Source organism: Rhynchophorus ferrugineus, unplaced genomic scaffold, assembly GCF_030347505.1.
Source record: "Rhynchophorus ferrugineus isolate W39M unplaced genomic scaffold, kcgeb_rfMv2 rfM1, whole genome shotgun sequence".
NCBI classification, from domain to species: domain Eukaryota; kingdom Metazoa; phylum Arthropoda; class Insecta; order Coleoptera; family Curculionidae; genus Rhynchophorus; species Rhynchophorus ferrugineus.
The window spans coordinates 34020479-34044577 of NW_027472580.1; the positions used below are offsets into that span (position 1 = coordinate 34020479).

The following is a 24099-nucleotide window of genomic DNA, read 5'->3' on the forward strand; positions in this document are numbered from 1 at the left end:
ATATATATGTATTCCTTATTATTTTGGTCTTTGGGTATTAATTTACGTATTAAAGAGAGAAAATAAATTGCATTTAATTTGTTTTCTCTCCCGCATCGCAACAGAAACATTGAATGGAAAACAAATAAATTAGAACAGAAACATGAGGAAAATAGGATAATATCGATGGAAATATATAATTGTACAAAGAAAGTTGGGTCTTTCATGAGAAGTGCTTACCATAATTATCGATTGAAATCACTACTGTCAACAACTAACTCGATTAAACCTAGTGATTAAGGAGTCAACGAGCAAAATTGATCAATAAAAAGACGTTGTTTTTTCGTCATCATGACAACGACACGCCACAATATTGTGGCCCAAAATTCGTACATCCCATATTGCATGAATATATTTAGTACATGGACGTGTCCGATTTGAATAATAAAATAGTATTAGTTTACTTTTTAACAGGGCTTCCATCAAGGGAAATTGCAATTCTTCCCAGCATTTTTGTACCATTTTTGCAAAAGGAGAATTAATCAAAACAAGATTATATATTTGACAATCAAAGAGAAAAGTATATCAACAAAAAAAGTATTTATGAGACTTCAAAGAATTATGGAAGAAACAAACCGAGAGGATTAAACAGAATTTAGTCCGAATTGCGGTTGTATAGATAATTTAGCACTACTCCAGTTTATGCAGGGACGTACTAGATGTGGGAAAGAGTGCGATAGTCGATTTTTAATTTCCGTTCAGCTTTCGATTACGATACGAAAATGAGATAATCAATATAAATCAGATGAAAGAAGAGCGAATTCTTCAAAGTATTCGGTGTAGAAATTGAATTTTTGAACGCAAAAACAAGTAGCTTCAAAAAAGCCATCCATCAAAATTACAGAGAACGATCTAAGAATTAGGAGTCTAACATTGTATAAGGCCGGAACAGATGTATCCGTCAACGTATGTATCATCAACAATGTAAAGAATGTTCCAAGTTCTGAAGCACCAACAATAACAACGTACTGGTTGAGAAGTAGACACTTCCCTCGAGGGCCGGTAACAGATTTATGATGATGTTAACATCTTAATGTTTCACTCAATCAAAATCTTTTTCCTACGATAAATATCAACAATCATCAATATTAACTCTTTCCTAAAGACTATTGCAATATGGCTTATCTTGTAAAATTTGTAAAAATCACCCCACCTGCTGTATTCACCACATTTTGCTCCTTCTGAGTACTTATAAGAAACCGAAAATTTGGTCGGTTTCTGAATCATCTTAGAAGTTTCGAAGTTACAAAACAACCTTAAAACTTATTGTATGTCTTCTAATATAAATCCTAATAGTGTGAATAAGTTATTCACCTGCTGTCTTTATGCGTAATTTCACACTGATCAGATCATAAAATATATCCTAGCTGCTTTTCCCTCTTTTGTTTTCCTTTTGTGTATATAACTCCTGTCCCTTTTACTATCTCGTAATTCATCCTTATTCAGTATTCATATATTATTCTATGCAATTCTCCTTCATATTAGTTTTGATTTTCTTCATCTTGATTATTCATTTTTGACGTTTTATTAAGAGACTTATAAGATATTTTTGTTGAGCAATAATGTGATTAAGAGGTAGGGTTTAAATAAAATAAAGTTACGTAAAAGAAGCAGTGAAATTTCCTTGACCTAATACGTAAAAAAATATTTAGAACTTTTTTGATTAAATTTACTGAAGATTAGAGGGAAATTTACATCGCAACAGTGTAAAGAATGACTCTACTCACGTCCGTCCGAGACTTTGGCCTGTATACGGGCGGTCTCCTTCTCTCCATCTTTGTCTGGTCGGGTTTTTTAATCGAAGGCTGAAACAACAAAACAAAATGAGAGAGAGTGTGCCAGTGAAAAATGTATCAATGATCAGTTATTGAACTTATCGATTAAAGTGATTTTTCGCCGCAAGTGTCAACGGCGGTGATGAGATCGAGGCAGGGCGCGATTATATCTAAGTTGCAGCAGATTTCCGAGAAATTAATCGGACTTTGATCGGATATAGCAATTCGCGATATCGATGCAATACTCTGAATAATCCAGTGTCTCGCGTTATTAATTTATAGTATCTAATTACAATGTATAACTCCAATAACTAATTATAAAAAAGACGATAAATACAATAAATTGTAGCGACCTTGAGGCATGTCGAATTTTACATCGTGGAATAACGGTCTACAAAATACCCAGAAATATAATCCCAGATGATGAACATGGGCGGGGTGCCAGCAGCGCCAACTAGTACCCGTTAACGAATAGCTGGCGGCAACCCCGAGACGTTTATCTGGGATGTTATTGAAGGGTATTTCGATTCATTCAGTGCTCAACATCGTTTGGTTTAGACGTGCCACCATCGACTGCCCAAGCCTCGTCTCCAGGTAACACTGCTGCCATCCGTTTTATCATTTGTATTTTTCACATTTTTATATAGCCAATAAATAACGGTCCCATAATGTAAACACCACTGTTTCATTTCGTTTTACCTCCATTCACCGAGCCACATCATTTACCCTAAAAAATAATTGGGCAGACAAATAATTTAGTTAACAAAGGCATAAAGGAGGGATTTCTGCATTAATCAATAGAAATCTCGATTTATGAATTCAGAATAAATGAATAATAATGAATTAATCCGTATGAATAATAATTAACACTTAATTAGTTTTAAAGGATTCTTTTTTAATTTGAAGCTTTATTATGAAAAATCGGTACAGTATATTAATATTAGTATTGTCCACCGATAGCCGCTACATCTTCCCATCTTTCAGGCAACTCATGAATTCCATCTCGAAAGAACGATGTATCTTTTCAGACTAGTCACCAATAGACCCATTTTTTGGTATCGACATAGGAAGTGAAACGTTGCTCGAACATGTCACAGCTCATATGTCGGAACAAGTATTAATCAGAATGAGCAAAGTCTGTAGAATATTGCGAGTGACATGTTATCTTACTCGATGATATTCGGTTTTGCCGTTGATGTTGATGCACGACCAGGTGGTTCCTATGATTCTTTTCGCATTGTATCGTAATAGAGCCACATCGTGTTTTAATTTCTCTCGGCTTCAATTCATACGATATGGTTTTGGATACGGTTTATAGTAGTGTTGGGAACTATCGACTGAAATCGATTGTTTAGTAATTGACTACTATTTAATAGTGACTGTTTCAGTCGTGTAATTTTAGTTACTATTTTTGGTTCTACTAGTTTCATTCGACTGATTTTTAACATTCTGGCTCTGTCATCCTAGCCGTGACCTTGACAAAAATGTACCCAATTTACGCTTACATAGATAATATGTAATAGGGAATTATATATTTAAGTAATTTCAATTAATCGTCCAGTTTATAGGCATTGCAGAGGTGCAGGAAAATATTGCATACTATTAATCCTGAAAACGTAGCTATTTAGAAAAGGATCGTACTTGCTATACCTGTTCTTGAAAAGGAAAAGTAAGGTGAAAAAATATAAAAGAAGAGAAAGACAGAAATAAAAGAAAATAGTTGAAAGGTATATATATATATATATATATATATATATATTTAGTTAGGTAATTTTTGTTGTAAATAACAATGTATTGTATATTAATATAGCAGCATTTTGGGACGATATTTTTCAAGATAGTTTATGTAATAGGGTAAACAGATTAGAATTGTAAATGATAATAGTAAAATACTTTTCACTGTTTTTGTGGCAATAATAACTAATATTTCGATTACTCTTGTCTATATTTATTGTAGTATATTATTTGAAAATAGCAATTAACATATTAAAATACGATAAAACATTTGTGGAGTATTATTCCATTCCATCGAAAAATCCCATTCCTTTTTATAGATCCACAGAACATTCAAATATAAAAGTAATTCGACTTCGTTTATGTTTTTTTCCTTTTCTTTTTTAAAGTTAGTACCTGAAGGTATATGTACATCTCCGTCTCGCTTGTACTACAGTCTGAAAATATAAGCAATAAAATTAACGGCTCCAAGCAATTATCTCCGTCCTTTCCTCTCTGTCGTCTAATAAAAAAAATTGTCATAGTAATTACTATTTTCAGTCGCAATTTTTTTGGACTATGGACTGTTTCGATTGTTTTTAGTAGATAGTTACGCTAGTTTAACCTAACGCTAGTTTATAGTGTTACTCCCAACAATTCTGTATATTATTGTGTTTTACACAGATCATTATCGGGTAACTTCTTCAAATCCTCGTCTTCAATTTTTTTGGCTGTCCAAAACGCTGTTTGTCTACGCTGTCAATATTACCATTTTTGAAACGTCGAAACGTCAGTGTTCACATGTTGAAATTGATGAAGCATGGTTGTCATAAGCTTCACATAAGATTCGATAACATTCAGCCGCCGTTTTCTTTAAACTGAAGTAAAAAATATGTTTGTTCTCATTTCAACCAAATGTCACATACTGAAAAGTGTAGCCTGTCACTGAGGCTACAACGTGAAGTTGATTACAAATGTACCCGATGCTATTTAATACACAGTAACACAATCTGCTGTAAATTCTTTAAAATTAATTTATATGCTTGATACAAGACAACAACGATTTAATTTTCCGGTTTAGTAGTGATTTCGTTACATGTGACGTGTTATGTAATGACATATCAAAACGTAAGAAGTAAAATTATTCAAGCAATCAACAAGGAGTATTATTTGTGTTTTATATGCCCTTTATATCAAACGATTTTTCACCATGATAATGTATTTTTTCCCGCATAAAGCATTAATTCCATGCTATTCAACCCATAACTTTACGGAACCACTCAAAAGCACCTCAGTCGGATTTCTAGTTATTCGTTATACTTAAAAATACCATTTTGAGATCCATGATCAACTAATACTATTTCATAAATCGATTTAAAAACTAAAAGGGAGACTGAAAAATAAATTATGGATGATTATATCCAATAATAAAATAGATTTGGAAAATAAGCCATGTATGTTCTAATATCGAAACATTTTGAATAGCAAAATTCTTACTAATTACCCAAATAAAATGACATTAGAAAAAAAGTCAAGGAACTGTATAGGTTATTCATAAGATATTCCCAAGTTGATCTAAAATCAAAGAAATTGGTTTATCAGTCTATTATACGAAGTTATTCGATTAATTAGCATTACTTATCACTACGTAATCAACGAATAACTACCTTGAGATCAAATGGATTTACGAAGGCATCCAAGATTTCGCCTTAAAACATGAAATAGGGTTACTGAATCACAGCAATTTAGAACTAATACAGCTATTGAACAACACGCAGGAAATCAGAAGATTGAAGCGAACCAAACCACATGACCTTTTATAGTGTACGGGTGTTTAATCTTAACTTTAGCTTAAGTAGTTTAATATAATTTTAAATTGGGATATACATACTAGTATATTTATCCTACACTCGGATTTATTCTGCTTGTATATTGATGCAAGTACAACAGAACAATAGCAATAAATTAATATCGTACTAAGCATATTTAATTTGAGATGAATTTTTTTAAATTACCTAAATAATAATTTTAAAAAAATTTTTGTTTCTGTTTTAAGTTTTATATTTAAAGAAATAACGTCTACCATTAATGAAAGATCGAAGAATCGTTGTACAAAACGAACAAGATTGCATAACAAATTGCATTAGTTTTATAAAATTTAAATAACTTCTTGTTAATCCATCAAGTTCTTATTCTCTCTCTTTTTATTCAACAATCTTCATTTTCTTCAGATTTTCTATATGTTTACAACGCAGACATACCATATATATTATTCCATCATCATGTATTGGTAGTTTGCGTCATATATAAGACTATATTCAAGACGCCATGAGTTTTTTGCGTGTATCTGATCGACCCGCGATCATCATCGTCATCATCATCACATTTACGTGTAATTCAAAGTAGGATGCAATTAACATTTTGTTGTTGCCAGCTTAATGTTTTAATGTATTGCCATGATATCACTGGACATGTGTTCAAACAGAAATTAAAATCGGGTCTCCATGCATTACATTTCTTTTTTCATTAAAAGAAAATAGCTATCGTTTACAGATAGAGACTTACGGTGAACATGCTCCAACCATAAGAACGGGTGAAACTTAATTTCGACAATTCAATTGTGGTGATTTCAACGTTCAAGACAAAGAACGCCTTAGTAGGCTGAAAAATCCGGAATAGTAGGCTTAGAATCCGGAATTGCAAGAGTTGCATTGGGTACTGATCGCTACCGATAGGAAATAATCAATTTGAACTGAGTATTGATCGAAAAACGTTCACAATAATATAAAACGTCGTCTTTCCAAACCTCACTTAATTTACCTTGGTCTACCAACCTTTCGCATCGATGCCATGATTTCGAAGAAGTTAAAAAAGACTCGATGAAAGGTTTAGCACAAAGGAGAGACTGTGCTTTTGAAATGACATCCATACATTTTCTGGGAGACGGGCAAAATGTATTAAATCAAATGGCCAATAAATATATCTTAACTATTCATTGCAAATAAATTGTTTTCTTTGGCGAGCAAAACAGAATTAGAGACACGTCTGGTATATACATTCGACTTTCAATTGTTTACAGTAACATTTTATTAATGTTTTTAAAAATCATTTCGTTCTCACAATAGACAAGACAAATCTGACGGGACGTCTCTGTTATGCGTTTTTCCATCGTTAGCGAGTTCCAAGAAAGACCTAGAGACTTTGCACTTAATTATTGCATTATTATGTCTAAACGATAAGGAGTTACAAGCTTATTAGTTATGTGGCACATTTTATTTATTTTTTCCCGAGAAAAAAAAATTGCTAACGCCACCAATTACTCAATCTTGTATCCGGGTTGTTTATTTCATAACTAATTAGTACATATTAATATTGAAATAACACGATTCCAATAAAAATTGACACGCACAGCACGTGCTTCGATGTCAGTCAAAAGATTAAGATGTTTGGTCGTCGATGAGTATTTGTTTGTATTTGATATTATGTCCTAATATATTTTGGAATCTTGTTTACCTTCGTGTTATCTTTTTAAAAATTAACTAAATCCCCACCCTCAACCTCTTGGATTTCGCGTTGGTTGATTACCGTTATTATTTATCATTAATTTTAGTTCGTTATTGCTAATGAGAGTAATAAAGTATTGGAGTATAGTTTTGATTTTGAACTTTACTTATAAGAAATACTTTTTTAAATTCCTATAAAATTTAATTAGTTAGATTCGATCTACACTCAAAGCATGTCGTGTTTTTTTCTTAATTTAGGTTTGTGATTGTTTATAGACAAGAATTTAAAATTCGTCAGGAGCAATCAATAGACAGTATAGTTAAGATCGAACACCTTCTGGGATTTCTTCTGCAAATTGTTTACTCTATTATGTTTATTTTCTTTATATTCAACAAATTAATTCATTTCTATTTTTATTTCATGACGATAAATGAAGTGTATTTTTGTTACCTCGTATTATCATGAATGATATATAGCAAATAATCCAATTGCACTGGCTCATTTACCTGGACTCATTCAAAATGAGATATACATGTTTTAATCCAAAGTAGTGCTTTTCAAATAGAAAAACAATGATTCGTGCTTTTTAAAATTCTACATGTCAACAAATAATAGTATATAGGAAGACACAAGGCCATAACGACAATAATTTTTGTAATTGAGTTTCAACATTTGAAAAGTTTGTATCCAAAATATTTCTATATAATATATTTCTAGTGCCGCAAGAACGATATTGGTTTCATCAATCGAGTTTCTCACTTCTACAACATTTTGAAATCGTGTCCCAGTCAAGCTACATTGAAACAGTGGTAATCCGTAAGTATATGTTTGGTGAGTCTGTGAGTGGTTTCGGCAAAACTTCTCATTCCAGTGTTTGAACAGTTTATGTGTGAATAGTGTGTCATGGAAAACTCTTACAATGGCAGAGAATTGTCATGTGTTTTAGCAGCACGTAATACACTACCTTAACAAACAACTAAGTTAACAAAGTGGTACCTTACTGGTATATACACTCCTATATACACAGCAAGATTATATGGTCTTGAATATTCCGCTTTATTGTCACTGTAGATGGGTCTCCTGGGTTAACCATGATTTTTTGCTCTTGGAACTGTCGTAGTATAAATCACAATTAGCTACAAAACTGTTATTTTTTTGTCCGTCAAACAATTTCCCAGTTTCCGCTTTTCCTTTCATTTAAAACAAATATATAACAGTTAACTCCAGATAACAACAACACACATCAACTCCTAATTATTATTATTAACTCCTATAGTTATTTGGTAGTTTGGGTGTTTTTTATTCCTCAAACTCTTTTATCCCCAGACCGTTCTTTATCTTAGAAATCGACGAAAAATAATGTTTAGCATCTGTAAACACTTAATAACTCTATGTTAACATTGCATCATGTCCATATGAAGCAGCGGTTACTGGTTTAGATGTGGATATATTATAAAAATAATGCATACAATAATATTGTGAAGATATAAATAGGACTGTAGAGTCTGATGACATAAATTGATGACAAATTGGATCATGCTGAATATCTGTAGGAACTTCAACATATATTATTGCACCATCTGGTTACTGGTACAATTATTGAATGAAATAATTTATAACAACATAAAATATGCCTAGCAATTTATGCATTGAGCACTAGAGATGTAAACCATTCTTAAAGTATTAATTCGGCTACATCTACAGCGTTTGATGAGTGTAGATTTTGAGGAGTTCTATAATTAAATATATCCAGATTATTAGAAATTAACAGATTACGGTAAAACAAAGTGATTTGCGTTTTTGGCCTTTTTTGAACATCGATGAAACTCAGATCATTTTAAAAATATTTTCCCCAAATCTATTATGCATATGCATGTCATTTTCATCAAACCGTTAAAAAAATTCAGGGAACAAATCTGTCGTGTGCAACGTTTTTTGTGCCTCATACATCTTGTAATCTACTGGAGAGATTGTAAGAAACTAATACTGCTATTGTCTCCCAGAATATAAAGACAACTGCACGTGTATTTTATACTACACCCCACGGAAATTAAGAAAAAATATCTAAATAAAGCTTTAAAGGTACAGACCAAACTCTCTAAACTTATTTGTATATTAATGTAACAGATCAATTGAAAAGTCCCCGGCCTACCATAGTAAAATACATTTTTTTGGCAAATTGTTTTATTCAACATAATTCGCTTCAAGGGGGATACACTGATTATAGCGACCCTCCAACTTATCGATACCATTTTTTAGTACGATTTGTCCTTTGCTTCAAAATAGACCTCAGTTTCGGCGATCACCTCTTCATTCGACGAAAATTTCTTCCCAGCGAGCATTCTTTTGAGATTTGAGAACAGAAAATAGTCGCTGAGGGCCAGATCTGGAAAATACGGTGGATGAGGAAACAATTCGAAGCCCAATTCATGAATTTTTGTCATCGTTTTCACTGACTTGTGACACGGTGCATTGTCTTGGTGAAGCAGCACTTTCTATTTCTTCATATGCGGCCGTTTTTCGGCAACTTCGTCTTTCAGACGGTCCAATAACGCTATGTAATAGTCGCTGTTGATGGTCCTTCCTTTTTCAAGGTAGTCAATGAAAATTATTCCATGCGCGTCCCAAAATACAGACGCCATAACCTTGCCAGCCGACTTGGTCAGCAGTCTACTCGGATGACTGTCGATTGGACTTCGGAGTAAAATGATGGAGCCCTGTTTCATCCATTGTCACGTACCGACGCAAAAACTCGGGTTTACGGGTTTATTACGCTTGATAATCTTCAAACACTGCTCCGAATCATCAACTCGTCGTTGTTTTTGGTAAAAAATGAGCTCGCACGGCACCCACTTTGCACAGAGCTTTCTCATACCCAAATATTCGTGAATAATATGATATACACGTTCAGTTGATATCTTTAGAGTGTCTGTTATTTTATTCTATTTCAATGTACGGTCATTCAAAATCATTTTGTGAATTTTTTAAATGTTTTCGTCGGTAACAACCTCTTTTGGGTGTCCACTGCGTTCACCGTCTTCGGTGCTCATTTCACCACGTCTAAACTTAGCATACCAATCGTTGATGGTTGATTTTCCTGAGGCAGTACCCGGAAACTCGGCATCAAGCCAAGTGTTTGCTTCAACTGTATTGAAGGAAAAAAATTCCTTCATTGGAAAAAAATTCCTTCAAAAGCAATATCTTATAAACATACGAAATTCTTTTTATCCATTTTTTTCACAATAACAAAAGTTGCCCATCAGCCTGTTGGGTTATTTAGGGCCGAGTACAAATTTAGTTACAATTTTGTTGAGCTTTTAGAACAGCTTTTAGAATTCTTCGTGAAATAAATTTGTAGAGTGAATAGTTTTCAACGGAATTTGTCCCATTCTTGTACCAAAACATCCGACAATTGTGATATTGGAGATGGGAATCTACTCCTCACACTCTACCCTAAAACTTCTCATAACGGTTCAATTACGTTGAGGTCTGGCGATTGTGTTGGGCAGATGAGATGTTTGATAATATTCTGATGCTCTTTAAACCAAAACTGAACCTTTTTGGCGGGATTATTTATTATCTCGAAATACGGCAATGTTTGGCAGCGATATGCTAGACATAGTAAGAACATCATTAACAATGTCGAGATATTCATTCGCAATAATTCCGCCGAGTGATGTGAATGAGAGGACCTGCTAAATACCACAACATTTCCACCTAAATCATAACGAAACCTTCCCCATGCTTGACTGTAAAAAGTCCATATCGTAGGTTTATTTTAAAGTTCTCAATAAATAAAGTCGGTCATTTGTATGAAACGATGTAAATGATGATTCATCAGACCAAAGCTCTTTACTATCACTCGTGAAACGTTATCAACAGGCTAGATGACTATTTTTAAAAAACCACTTCATGACAATGCTATTATTTCTGTAAAAAACGATTTAAAAAAAGATTGACGTTTGAAATAAAGCGCTCCAAATCTGCGCGTGACGTAGTTGTTTTCTCTCATTGGATGATTTGTAGGGGTTTACAGGTCTTATTTATACATATTTTAATAATTTCGTGTTATAATTAGATATTCCAACGTGTGCCGATGGTATCAGAGCCCTTAATGTAATTATATAATTTATAGCAATAAAATTATTCTAATGTAAGTATTTACTATTTTAAGTAACTTTAATTCTGTCTAAACTGTAATTAACGTAATATCGAGGTAAATAACACTGTTGATGACATTTGAGGTTAGCCCTCATTTGTTTTATTCATATGGTGACCTTGTCAAATACATTTGCATCTGTATCTTCAAATTGTCATCATACAATTTTTCAATAGGTTTTCAATCAAAATAAAGTTGATTTGTCTTAACAAATGTAGATTTCAATAGTACTATTCTCAAAGTACCCAAGTGACGATTGTCTGCTCTTTAGAGTTATTATCTGAATTTATAAATTTTCTTGCCAACTGTTTTACTGATAATATTTTTACTTAATGTTCTTAATAATTGTAACATATTTCATGGTTAGTATGTCTGGAATACCCACTCATTTCAATTCTATAAAAGTTCTAGTATTCTTTTTAAAATTATTATTACAATTACAGTCATAGAGTACAGTCATTATCGACGAATCTATTTTGGGCAAATTTAGCGGAAATAATGGTTATGAAACGGTAAGCGACGTCAATGTTTCGTAATACTTCTGATAGGTCTTTGACTTAAAATGGCGACTTTTGAACCTTTGCGTTTTTATTTCTGCTAAAATCTTAGTAATCCCACTTTTAATTTTAAAATAAATATTATATTTAATAATATTTAATAATTTCTCTATAGTATATTATTATTTTTTTGTGATTTTTTGTTACCGTCATCTAGCATATTTAGCTGTTTTCATCACAGTTGCTCCTAATAACCGAACATCAATTATTTGCCCTTTTTCGAAGTCAGAGAGATCACTCATTTCACCGATCGCTTGTTTTAACCATCACAGAACAAAGAGTATAGCCGAAATATAATCTACAACAGTTAGCATATTAACTAAGCAATTCATATACGAGTTTTGTCAAGATGCAACAAGATGTATTATTTTGCATAGTATCCATAATATTTTCTCTATTCCCTGTAGCTATACTTTTCTTTTTGTTATTTTATAGTCATATTAAATCATAAACTAGTTTTTTATAGCATAAAATAGTTTTTTATAGCATAAAATAGGCTGAAACATTATTTCCATTTAAACGTTAAAAATAACAAAATTAAGCTATAGTTATAAAGAAAAGACAGTTGGAATGACTAACGTGGAAATAATTGCCGCTTGTCTTAGAAATAAAGCAGGGCAAAAAAGAACGCGAGCCCGTGTCTCAATAAAATATCGGCGAAGAATTGTAGCACCGTAACCGCCACCACGTGCCAGGAGAACGGACCATTCGCGTGACACAATCGAGCATTCTCCCCACGGCTTCGCCCCGGTCCGGGACTCCCTAAGGGGGGCACGAACATCGCCGCGTATCCGCAATCCGTGATCGATTGCAACGAATCCCCCGAGGACTGTAAAATTTCCGCCGGGTCTTTATCAGTTGCGAAGGCAAGCACGCGTTCATGCGTGCTCGTTAATTGGTGTCCTAGTGGAATCGCTTGGCGCTTAAAGGTCGTCACCGGACACTCAGCGAGACCCGTTGCACGTACGTAGGCGGCTAGATGCGGTTCTGGACCGTCGCCGACCATAATGACCCAGATCTCGATGCGATTTTTCCATTGTTTCTAAATCACTTCTCCTTGTTCATTTATGTGGTTTATTTTTGGATGGTTTGGGTAAATAACGTACAGTAATCTTCACCAATTCCATACTTTTGCGCATTCTCAAATATTTCCAAATTTCTTGTATCCCTGCCTATCATTTCAGTGTAGGAGTGTTGGTCACCGAAAAAAATATCTATATTTCTATATATCGGAGGAAAAATAATATTGATATATTTTCTGCAACAAGTATAAAAAAATATCGATACTTTTAAGAAAAAATAAAAATTAGTGAAATATTAGCCTAAACTTTAAAACACCAAACCTTTAAAATTAAGTACTAATTTTAATAAATAAACTTATACTTTTAAAATAACGAAAAATATCTGCTAAAATAATATCAATATATCGGCCAAAAATATCGATATTTTTTTCAGAAAATATCGAAATTTTTTCTGCATCCATATTTCAGTACCTAGGTCCACACGTTGTTGCTTATGAGAGTAGTGGTTAGGTGATATTTTTGTTAATTTTGTGTTTACACTCTTGGATTTTGTGTTTACACTCTTGGATTAGTTTATTACTTAACAGAGAAAATTAGCAGGGGACAATACTGATATACGCGTGGAAAGTATGAATTATAGGTAAAATGGTAACATTTAGTAACACTAATTTTATAGATTGTTAAGAAATAAAAGTATATTTATGTTAAATTATATGAAAACACTGAGCAATATGGCATAGTTTCGGTAAGTGCGATATACGAAATGAACTGCCAAGTAGAGTAATATAAATGAAAAATATGTTTAAATTTATATTTATAAAATAATATCAAAGGTATAGTGTGTAGATACATTTATGTTGCCTGTTGTTTTTTATAATAGAAGCAGTATTACTATGACAGCAAACATACGTGTGGAATTGTTGAAGCTTACATGGCCATGAAAATAATTTTCTATAATAAATTTCAAAGAAAAGTGTAAAATCCGTAAGGCTATATGAGAATTTCCATTTGTTTTGAGAAATTGTCGTGAAATTTGAATCAAAACTAAATACAATATCAAGGCAATGTACAATGACTCGAGGACTATTTTTGAAAAACTACTTGGTGAATTGTGACTTTACCCGGAATAAAAGATATTTCTGCAAAAAAAATGTATTTGAAGGTAAAATTGACGTTTGAAATAACATAATTTTAAATGCGCGCTAAAACGTAGTGACGTAGTTGTTTTGTCTTCTCTGGACGGCTTGTATGGGTGCAGGCCTTGTTTGTGTTTTATTTCAATAGTGTTGTATTATAATTAGACAGTCTAAACTGAATCGATGGTATGGGGATCCTTAATATAATTATACATCGATAAAAACTCCAAAAAAAAAACAAATTGTGTATTTTCGTTCCAAGGCAGAAAAACTTGGTTATATCTTGCAAGGCGCGAACCAGTCGGTATAGTTTAAACGTCGGTAATTTATTCAAAAAAATAAGACTAACATAATGTAACTATTGCCTATTTTAAGTGCTTTTAATTATGTTTAAAATGTAATTAACGTAATATCGATGTAAATAGTAATGTTAATAAGATTTGAGGTTAGGCCTCATTTATTTTATTTATTGTGTATAAGAGTACTTGATAATTTTGTTCTTTCTTAGTTAACCAACCAAATAATATAGAAAATTATATTTAATACAATGGCATGGGTTTAGTCGTACAAGAGTGCATAAAGTCAGTATATAGCAAATGAGCTTGTAAATGAATACGCTGAACATTCACTGATGTTCACAACTGAACGACCATATTTTTAAAATACAAAGAACAATATTAATTAAATTCAAACTTTCAATAAGTGCTAATCAAATCCCATCATTGATACATATTTGCTTGAACAATGTGATTTTATCAAGTTTTTACAACCTGGTATGTGTGTGTGATGGCAAGCAAAAATTTCAAGCAATTCAAACAATATTTACATATAGACAATATGTGAACCCAAATGTTGTCACTGAAATCAAATAAAGTAAAACTAGCAGCTAAACTAGCAAAACGTTAACATGTTAATTGAAAAGTCCCCGGCCTGGCACATAGATAGCGCTAGTAGAATTAAATCCATATGTTTTTTAGTTAGCCCTAACCCTCAAAAGATGCGTGTATAAAACTGACAGCTGTCGGATCATTGCTTTGTGAATTATAGCATTTTGAGTGAAGCAACTTTTCTGTTGTGAAAAAAATGGATAAAAAGGAATTTCTCGAATTCGAAAATAATACAGTTAAAATACAGTTGAAGCAAAAACTTGGCTTGATGTCGAGTTTCTGGACACATCCCTAGGAAAATCAACCATCAAGTATTGGTATGCTAAGTTTAAACCTGATGAAATGAGCACTGAAGACGGTGAAAGCAGTGGGCGCTCAAAAGAGGTTGTTATCGAAGAAAACATTTTAAAAAATCCACAAAATGATTTTGAATGACCGTAAATTGAAATTGACTGAAATAGAGGACACTCTAAAGATATCAACTGAACGTGTACGTCATATCATTCACGTATATTTGGGTATGAGAAAGCCCTGTGGTGCAAAATGGGTGCCGCACGAGCTCACTTTTTTACCAAAAACAACGACGAATTGATGATTCGGAGAAGTGTTTGAAGATGATCAAGCATAATAAACCCGAGTTTTTCCGTCGATATGTAACAATGGATGAAACATGGCTTCATCCTTTCACTCCGAAGTCCAATCGACAGTAATCCGAGAGGACTTTACACAATGCCTATTGTCCTATATTTTTTATAGTTTCGAAAGCATATGTATTGGTAAGTATGCGAAATATCATTGTAAAAAACTGTTAAACAACCTAACCTAACTGTTAAATTCGATGGCTTTGATAGTTATCTACACAAAATAATTTTTTTTCAATTGCTCAAACTTTCAAAGAACTTTTAGATAACTTAGAAGCTGATGAACATGTTGAGTTGAAGAATATAGCTGCCACACGAATTGACTGAAAATGCCATTATGAACTGTTGCATCAAGCAAATTCAACTAAATATATGCCATAATCTATTTACATTCTATGTACTTACGATTTAACAAAAAATTAATCTATCAATTCTATTTAGTAATATATTATTATCTATTCGTATAATAATATATTATTACGTATTCGATAGTAATGTGTTGATTATTTATACTTTCGATAATTGTTATAAAACCAGTAAAAATATTTTAAATTAAAATTCTATATAATATTTTTCGAGTTAAAATAATAAATCTGGCGACACCGATTAACACTTTGCATTTACTCTATTTGGCAAACAATTGAAATATTTTTTTTATAAAATCGGAATCTAGAACATTAATATTAACACCGTAAAATTGTGCTCGTCTTTTATTCTTATTATATCTTGTCATTATTTGTATTTCTTTTTAAATTAGCAAAAATATACTAGAACTGTCATCGTGCCTTATATAAAAACTATAAAACTGGCAACGCCGGACACGAGTTTGCATTCTGTTTTGTAAATAACCGACAGGAATTCTCATAAAACTGGAATTTAAAACAAGTGTAATATCAAGACACTAGAATTGTCCTCGATTCTTACGATTTCGTCTCGTTTTGTCACGAAAACAATCTTCTCGTCGAGATACTAGGAATCACTCCCGGCTAGACGGCTAAAGTCCAGGGTTGGAAGCTCCATGTGACCATGTTTTCACGTAAACATAAATATTTACGAAGCTCGGGATTCGGTAAAAATCCACACATAGTCGATTTTCGGATGAAAAAAACGAGAACAAACATCAACACAAACTGGGACGGCGAAAATCGAGATAGCGATGGCACGCCAGCGAAAAATGTTTGTTTTTATTGGTAATCTTAGATTAAATTCTGATTTTTCGGTGAGATAACAATGTTTTCGGTATATTGTGTACGTGATAAATGTGTCGAATGACTGTTTTTGTACACATTTTGTACAGGCATTTGTAAGTTTTTCGTTGACTTACCTTAATATATGATAATTCTTCACCAACCATTTTACTTTTCCTTTACTTATTCTTTTCTGATTTCTTCATTTAAATTGAAATCGTTAGGTGCTTTTAACATAATTTAACTATATATTAATATTATACGTTATAAAATGATTGTTGGATTGGACAAGATATAAATTCTATCAAAAAGGACCCGGACTCACTTGAAAATGATAGTCAAAATGTTTTCTTGCTAAATTGTTATAATTATACTCTGGGGTTTAGTTTAGTTTGTTTGTAATGCATGGTTTTATTGATCTGAAATGTGTCTTGCGATTTTTACAGTGGATGAAAACATCTAACAAAGAAACTTGATTGATGCAAGATTTGCCTTGCTCTGGTTGGCCATCAATGTTTTCAACTGAAGCTGAACAAATTGGGACTGAAAAAAAATTCATGGCAAAAACAAATTTGAGGAAAGTAAACCTTTGGATTTTGCATCACTATGGCGCATCATCTCACAAGCCCATCACTGAAATTAAATTTTTAACGAAAATTTTAATAAATACCATTATAGCGACCTTGAGGCATGTCGAATTTTACATCGTGGAATAACGGTCTACAAAATACCCAGAAATATAATCCCAGATGTTGAACACGGGCGGGGTGCCAGCAGCGACAACTAGAACCCGATAACAAATAGCTAGCAACCCCGAGACGTTTATCTGGGATGTTATTGAAGAGTATTTCGAGTCATTCAGTGTTCGACTATCGTTTGGTTTAGGCGTACCACCATCGACTGCCCAAGCCTCGTCAACAGGTAACTCCGCTGCCATCCGTTTTATGATTTGTATTTTTCAAATTTTTTTATATAGCCAATAAATAACGGTCACATAATGTAAACACCACTGTTTCATTTCGTTTTACCTCCATTCACCGAGCCACATCATTTACCCTAAACCATATTCATCTTATGATTATCATTAATGAGTAATCAAATTATTCAAATCTTCGAGACACCCGTTTTCGGTTTATGAAAAGCATAAAAATAATTTGCAGCTATCACTCAACCATAAAGCCAATTTGGACTTTGGGGGTGCAAATGTGGAGTTGCTCTAAAACATCAAACCAAGCAATCCAACGCAGCCAAAACAAAATTCTATGAATAATTACCAATGCTTATCGTTACGTAACCAACGAAGAACTTGTTATGTAACGATTAAATCATCAACACTTAACAATCAATCACAACACCTATCTTAACACAATCATTACAAATTAACAATAAATCGTAAGACATTAAATAAGGTTGCTATATCACAGCAACGTGGAAGCGATACACCTACTTCACGACACACAGGAAATCAGAAATATATGCTAAACTTTAGCTTAAGTAGTTTAGTTTTATTTTAATTTCGGAAATACATACTGATGTATTAACTCCGTACTCAACTCGCATGTGTATTAATGCAAGTACAATAGAACGGTAGTAATAAATTCATTCGTAAATTAAGATTATACTAAGCATACCTAGTGTAAGGTGTAATTAATAAAAAAAAATCATTGAAGCCGATTCTGGAGGATATGCTTAATTTTACTTAGTGTGTCGAAAAATAGACGTAATAATAAATAATAAACATTTTGTATGTTATAGGTAAATCTTATTTTTATTAAAAGTACCCTCCACAGAATAACAGATCTTATTGAAAAAGCCTACGAAAGTAAAAAAGTATGCTCAGCTATATTCTTAGATGTAGTACAAGTCTTCGATAAAGTTTAACATGAAGGCCTTGTTCATAAAATACAACAAATGTTACCAAAACAACACTCCGAACTACTAAAATCGTATACAACAGCCAGAATATTTAGAGTTAAACAAGAAGAAGCTTACTCTACAATAAAAGAAGTTAAAGTAGGTGTACCACAAAGAGGTGTACTGGGGCCAATGCTTTATCTACTCTACACTTATGATATACCACAAATACAGAATATTACGATGGTTACATTTGTTGATGATACTGCGATTATAGCTGGCGGAGACAATACTGAAGAAGCCTCACGAAAATTACAACAGGCAAGTGACAATATAAATAATTGGACACAAGCTTGAAAAATAAAAATTAACGAAAGTAAATCTGTCCATGTGCAGTTCACCTACAATCAGACCGTACAAGCACCAATAACATTAAATAATACTATCATTATATAGCAACAACGCTAAATATCTCGGAATGAATCTTGATGCATAACTTCGTTGGAAGGAACATATAAAGGAGAAAAGAAAAGAACTGGAATTGAAATATAGGACAATGTATTGGCTAATTGGAAGAATATCACAATTATCACTACATAATAAATTGCTATTATATAAGCAAATACTGAAACCTATATGGACATACGGAGTTCAATTATGGGGATGTTCTGCAAAGAGTACTATAAACAAAATACAAAGTTTTCAGAGCAAGAGCCTACCAACATCGAGACCTTCAAATACCCACAGTCAGTCAAGAAATCAAGAGAATAGGGGCATGCGGAAAGACTCAATTCTCATGAGAATATTGAAGTATTGCAACTTTTGGATACCACCAGAACAGGACACAGACTTAAAAGAATCAAACCATCTGATCTTGTGTAGTATTGTGTAGTGAGGTATGACATGTATAAACATTATTTCACCAGAGACTGAGATAGGGCCGATGGGTCCTCCTAGTTATTTACCTAGATTTACGTTATCATAAAGACAAATTGTAGGTTAGTCGGAAACGACTAGTAACAATGTAATAATTAAATAATAACTAAAATTTGAATAATAATTCAATTTTTTTAGAGAATGTATTCATTATTTTTTTTATTAATTAAATTAATTAGGTATTATTAATTAAGAAAAATTGATACAATATGTTTTAATATATTTTGATATTATTATTTAAAAAATTTCTTTAAAAATTATTTTTCTTAAAATTGCGATACCATTTTGAAAGTGTTAATTTTGCAGAGATCCAATCATCGATCCATTTTCGAACTTTTTCGGCCTTTCGAAACCGTACGATACGTTTGAAAACACCGATCTGAAATTTTTTTGAGAGTTTGAGCTGGATGTTCGTCCAATAAATCGAATAAATCGAGAGCAGAACCGACGATTGGGATATGACGGACCCTCATCATCAATTTCTAAAATCGCTTGATGGATTTCGGTGGTAGATTATTTCTAATAAGATATTAAAAGTAATATATGCCGAGAATGCAATTTTGAACGTACCATGATTAGCGTCCGTATATAATAAATTTAATTGATAATTGTTATTTAGAACTTAATAGTAAGGTTAGATTGTTTAAAATTTGTTTACATTAATACTCACTGTATATTCACAATAGATATCGCTGATCAAAATACATGCATCACCTGATATAGTAAATAATACCAATAATCATAACCACTTGAACTATATTACGCGAAAATGGGATAGCTCAAATTATCAGATAAATTATATTATAAGCGGTTTTTGTTTATTCTCAGTGTTATGTATACTTCTACAATTAGGAAGTGACCCTGAACTTGATCAAAGAGGAATAAAAGAGCAAACACCTGATAAACAAAAATGTAGTTAGTCTAAGTTTAAGTTATGGCGTCTATGCTAATCACATAAATTGAAAAGCAAGGATTTTATGACGATGTCATTAGACCAAAAAATCACATCGAACCGCATTAGTTTTAATCATGCTGACGAAATGTGTTAATGATGACGATATTTATACTGAGGGATGATGAATGACCAAACGAGAAGCCGACTGTCCAGTTTAGTCTAGATTCCATCGACACTCACCGACATAACAACATAATCATCGATTACAAACTTTTAAAAATACCATTTTCAACATCCTGCGGTTAATTATTATTATGTAATCTATCATAAATATGACCCCGGGAGACGACAAACTAATAGTTTTGCTTAAGTGCTTTCTCGATTGCAAACAACTATTTACGCAATACTCATCGCAAAATTTATCAACAAAATAAAAATAGATGCGACTTTAAAATTATTTAATGCTGTTATAATTAGTGGATAAACTTAGTAAATGTTATTATAGAGTAACAACATATATAGCATTAACTTAAATAAGCGAAGCCGGAAAACTGTTTTGGATGGTCCTACCATTGCAGGCACTGAAATAATTTTTTTAATTTGTTTGAATTATCACCACAAAGGCATTTGGTTGGTTAATTTAGTTTCTATCGAACGTAACGAATACGTTTAACATTTTTCTGAGTATTGTGATTTAATTATTATCACTATTACTAGATAACATTAATGTTTAAACTTTTCTTTGGAAAAAATTAAATTCTATTTCAAAATTTTAATCGATCAAGTCACAAGGCCAAATTTGTTATTATTAGTTATTATTATTATAAGTTTAGTGTACTTAGCATTGTTTTACCTGGCATGTATAGAATTATTTATATAGAGCATTTGTGTTCATATATATTGTTTTTTACATAACACACAAAACAACAACAAAAATCGCGAAAATATTTTTAACACACATTTTTTTACAATGGTTTTTTGCACAGTTTAAACTCAAATGTGTCTAAATGGAATGATAGTAAAATTACATTGAAGTTAAATGTTAATACACTACATAGTTTTAGTGCAGTCATTCAATATAGTGCCAAATTGTATTGCTCTTTCACAAGATGTTTGTAAAGTGCCTTCAATTAAAAACTTTATTATTTTGAGGACGTTGATTTGCAAATAAATCCACTTTGGTTGAGATACTGAATCAATATTTTGGCTTGAGACTACCTACCACAGAGACACACAGATCAAGACAGAAATATTTGTTCTCCAACAAGTATGTTTAAAAAAAGAAACCGAATGCTTTTTTTGTTCTCATAAACCCAGTTGAGACTGACTTTATAGACAGGATAGTATCTCATTTTAGTTTTATTATAATGTTAATAGATCTTTAAGGTGTTTCTTTCATTTAATTGATAAAAGCACAACAGTAATTTTGAGATATCATACATTTTAACGATCATACATTTTTTGTTTTAAATCTGCAATCCATAATTTTCAGCATTAAATTTAAAAAATAATTATAACTTGCGTCAATACATTTTTGTCTTAAACATGTAAATAAGATAAACAGGTCCAAACTTAAAGTCTGTTTTTACCATAAGGGAATAAAATATAGGAACTTTAATATATCTTATTTGAATTCATATGATTAAAGAAATATGAAAAAAAGGTAAAGGCATTATAAAACGTTTGATTACATTTGCTTTGCTATCATTTTATATATTATTACACAAATTGAGGTCAATTTTTGGACCCAAGCAGATGAAAACGATTCTTAACGTTATTTGATGACCCGAATCTTCAAACTATGTGTCAAGATTGGTTCTAGATTTCGAGTTAGCGCACTGCGCACTTATAATAGCTGTTAGCTTATGAGGTTGCATTAAACATCATTTGGAATTTGTACTTGTGCTGTGGTTCGGAAAATGCAGAAACAACGTTGCAGAAGTCAATTCAAAGTATTTTTGTTACGTTTCTGGATGTTATATGCTCGGTAAACGTAAAAAAATCATGAAAAATGCACTCAAAGATGTGTATTTACAGTACTTTGGTTTTGCTGTAGTAAACCCCGACAAGCTATGGATACTGAAATTGTTTTGTAACGCGTACAGAATGAAGTTACAAGTGGTCACTTGGTGAAAATGTATACCTTTCATTGTCTGTGCCAACATTATGACGAGAACAGAAAAATTATGTTGATGATTTGCTCGATGAATTTCGTCGGTATAAATTCACACAAAATACCCTGACGTATCATCCGTGTAGAAGCCAGTTCCACTATTACACACGAACTGTGATCCATTGCCAATTTATCCAGGTAAAAGTACAAAAATTGACTTAAGGACTTCGTCTTCATCACAGACGAGCAATGAAATATATTCCGTTATGGAAGAAAAGAATAATGGACATGATATTCGAAAACTAATATCTATCGTCTGATGAAGCAGCAGCACGGGGATTGTTTCAAAGTATTTCAATTTTATTATTGTACTTTTTTGAAAACTTGAGCGACACGAGCGATGAGCAAGGAAAGCGGCTATACCAAGATATAGCAAAAATCGAAAGGCGATACCGAAGATCTTGGACCGAAGGCATGAAAGCGATTACTGTTGGACCCTAATGCGTCAAACAGATCCCAAGAAGTATAAAAGACTAATTTTAATCTTTGTTCATTTCTGTTTTATACTTTTTAACTTAATAAATGACTTAATTAACTTAATAAGTGAAAATAGTAAAATAACAAATTTATTAAATATTTCGAAAGCTAGAAGAAATTCTAGAAAACCGGCTGCTGACATGGATTCAGCCTCACACAATTTACCTTACAAACAGCTTTTGGTTGCTCAGTTCCAAAAGCGTGTGATATTTTATTTATATTCGTTATATCTTAAATAGATTTATATTTTATAGTTTATATATCTATATAATATTGCTTTAATAAATGTTATCATGAATTATACTTGGATTTTTTCTAAATTTCATTGGGTAAAATATTACGGCAGGTATTAGTCACGTGATATACAAGTAGATCTATTTGTATATCAAGTGATACTGAATAACATCCAGAACCAATGAAATATTTACACGATAAAATATCTTCTTCACAGATGCCTGTAAGAGTAATTTAAACTAACCAATCAAATACAACGAAATGGCGATCTCAGCGCTTTCTCTGGTAAGACTACACAAAACAATTCCTTGATATTCTGTATTAAGTTAACACTCTATAGTACTGTATGGATGTGATTGAACTTACTCGGATCATCACAGAGGCGGGCGGAGGCGGACGCGGCGGCGGTACAACTGGTTCGGCGTCGTGACGAGCTTCGCTCCGCGGCGGAATGAGCGTCGGCAGCGTCGGTTCGTACAGGTACACGGGACGTCGCGACCCCGCCGGTAGGAGGCGCAACACGAGCTCTTCGGCGTCGATGGGGGATGATTTATGCACGTTCATCGGTGTTCAATTGGGGGGCAGGGGATGTTATTTACGGCCTCCGAATAAACAAACAACCCCGTTTCTCATCTCTCATTCTTTTACGGTTATGCGGAACGAACTATCGTTTGTTTGCTTTACTTTAATACCGGGGTCGCCCGATGACCTTTCTAATAATACTGTTTACCTCTTTCCCCGATTGTTTATGACTCAAAATAAACAAAACATTTAGTTCTGCGTTTTGCTTTTAGTTAATTTACACGTTCACCACTAAATCAAATTTAATGTATATACGCTTCTTCTATATATACAAAAATTAATTGCTGTTCCTTAGACCCGCTAAAACTCGAGAACAGTTTTTCACTAA

General features: G+C 32.6%; 1 protein-coding gene across 1 annotated transcript in view; it reads right to left on the bottom strand.

Annotated features, from left to right (window-relative positions):
• Positions 1 to 23768, bottom strand: part of Root (ciliary rootlet coiled-coil, rootletin) — a 56778-nt gene extending 33010 nt beyond the window's left edge. Inside the window, exons 1-2 of the mRNA XM_076419432.1 lie at positions 23556 to 23768; positions 1767 to 1844 (exon numbers count right to left, since the gene is read on the bottom strand). Of these exons, the coding sequence (XP_076275547.1) occupies positions 1767 to 1844; positions 23556 to 23753 (276 nt within the window). The 5' untranslated portion in view covers positions 23754 to 23768. The remainder of the gene's footprint in view (positions 1 to 1766; positions 1845 to 23555) is intronic.
• Between the last annotated feature and the right edge of the window lie 331 nt (positions 23769 to 24099).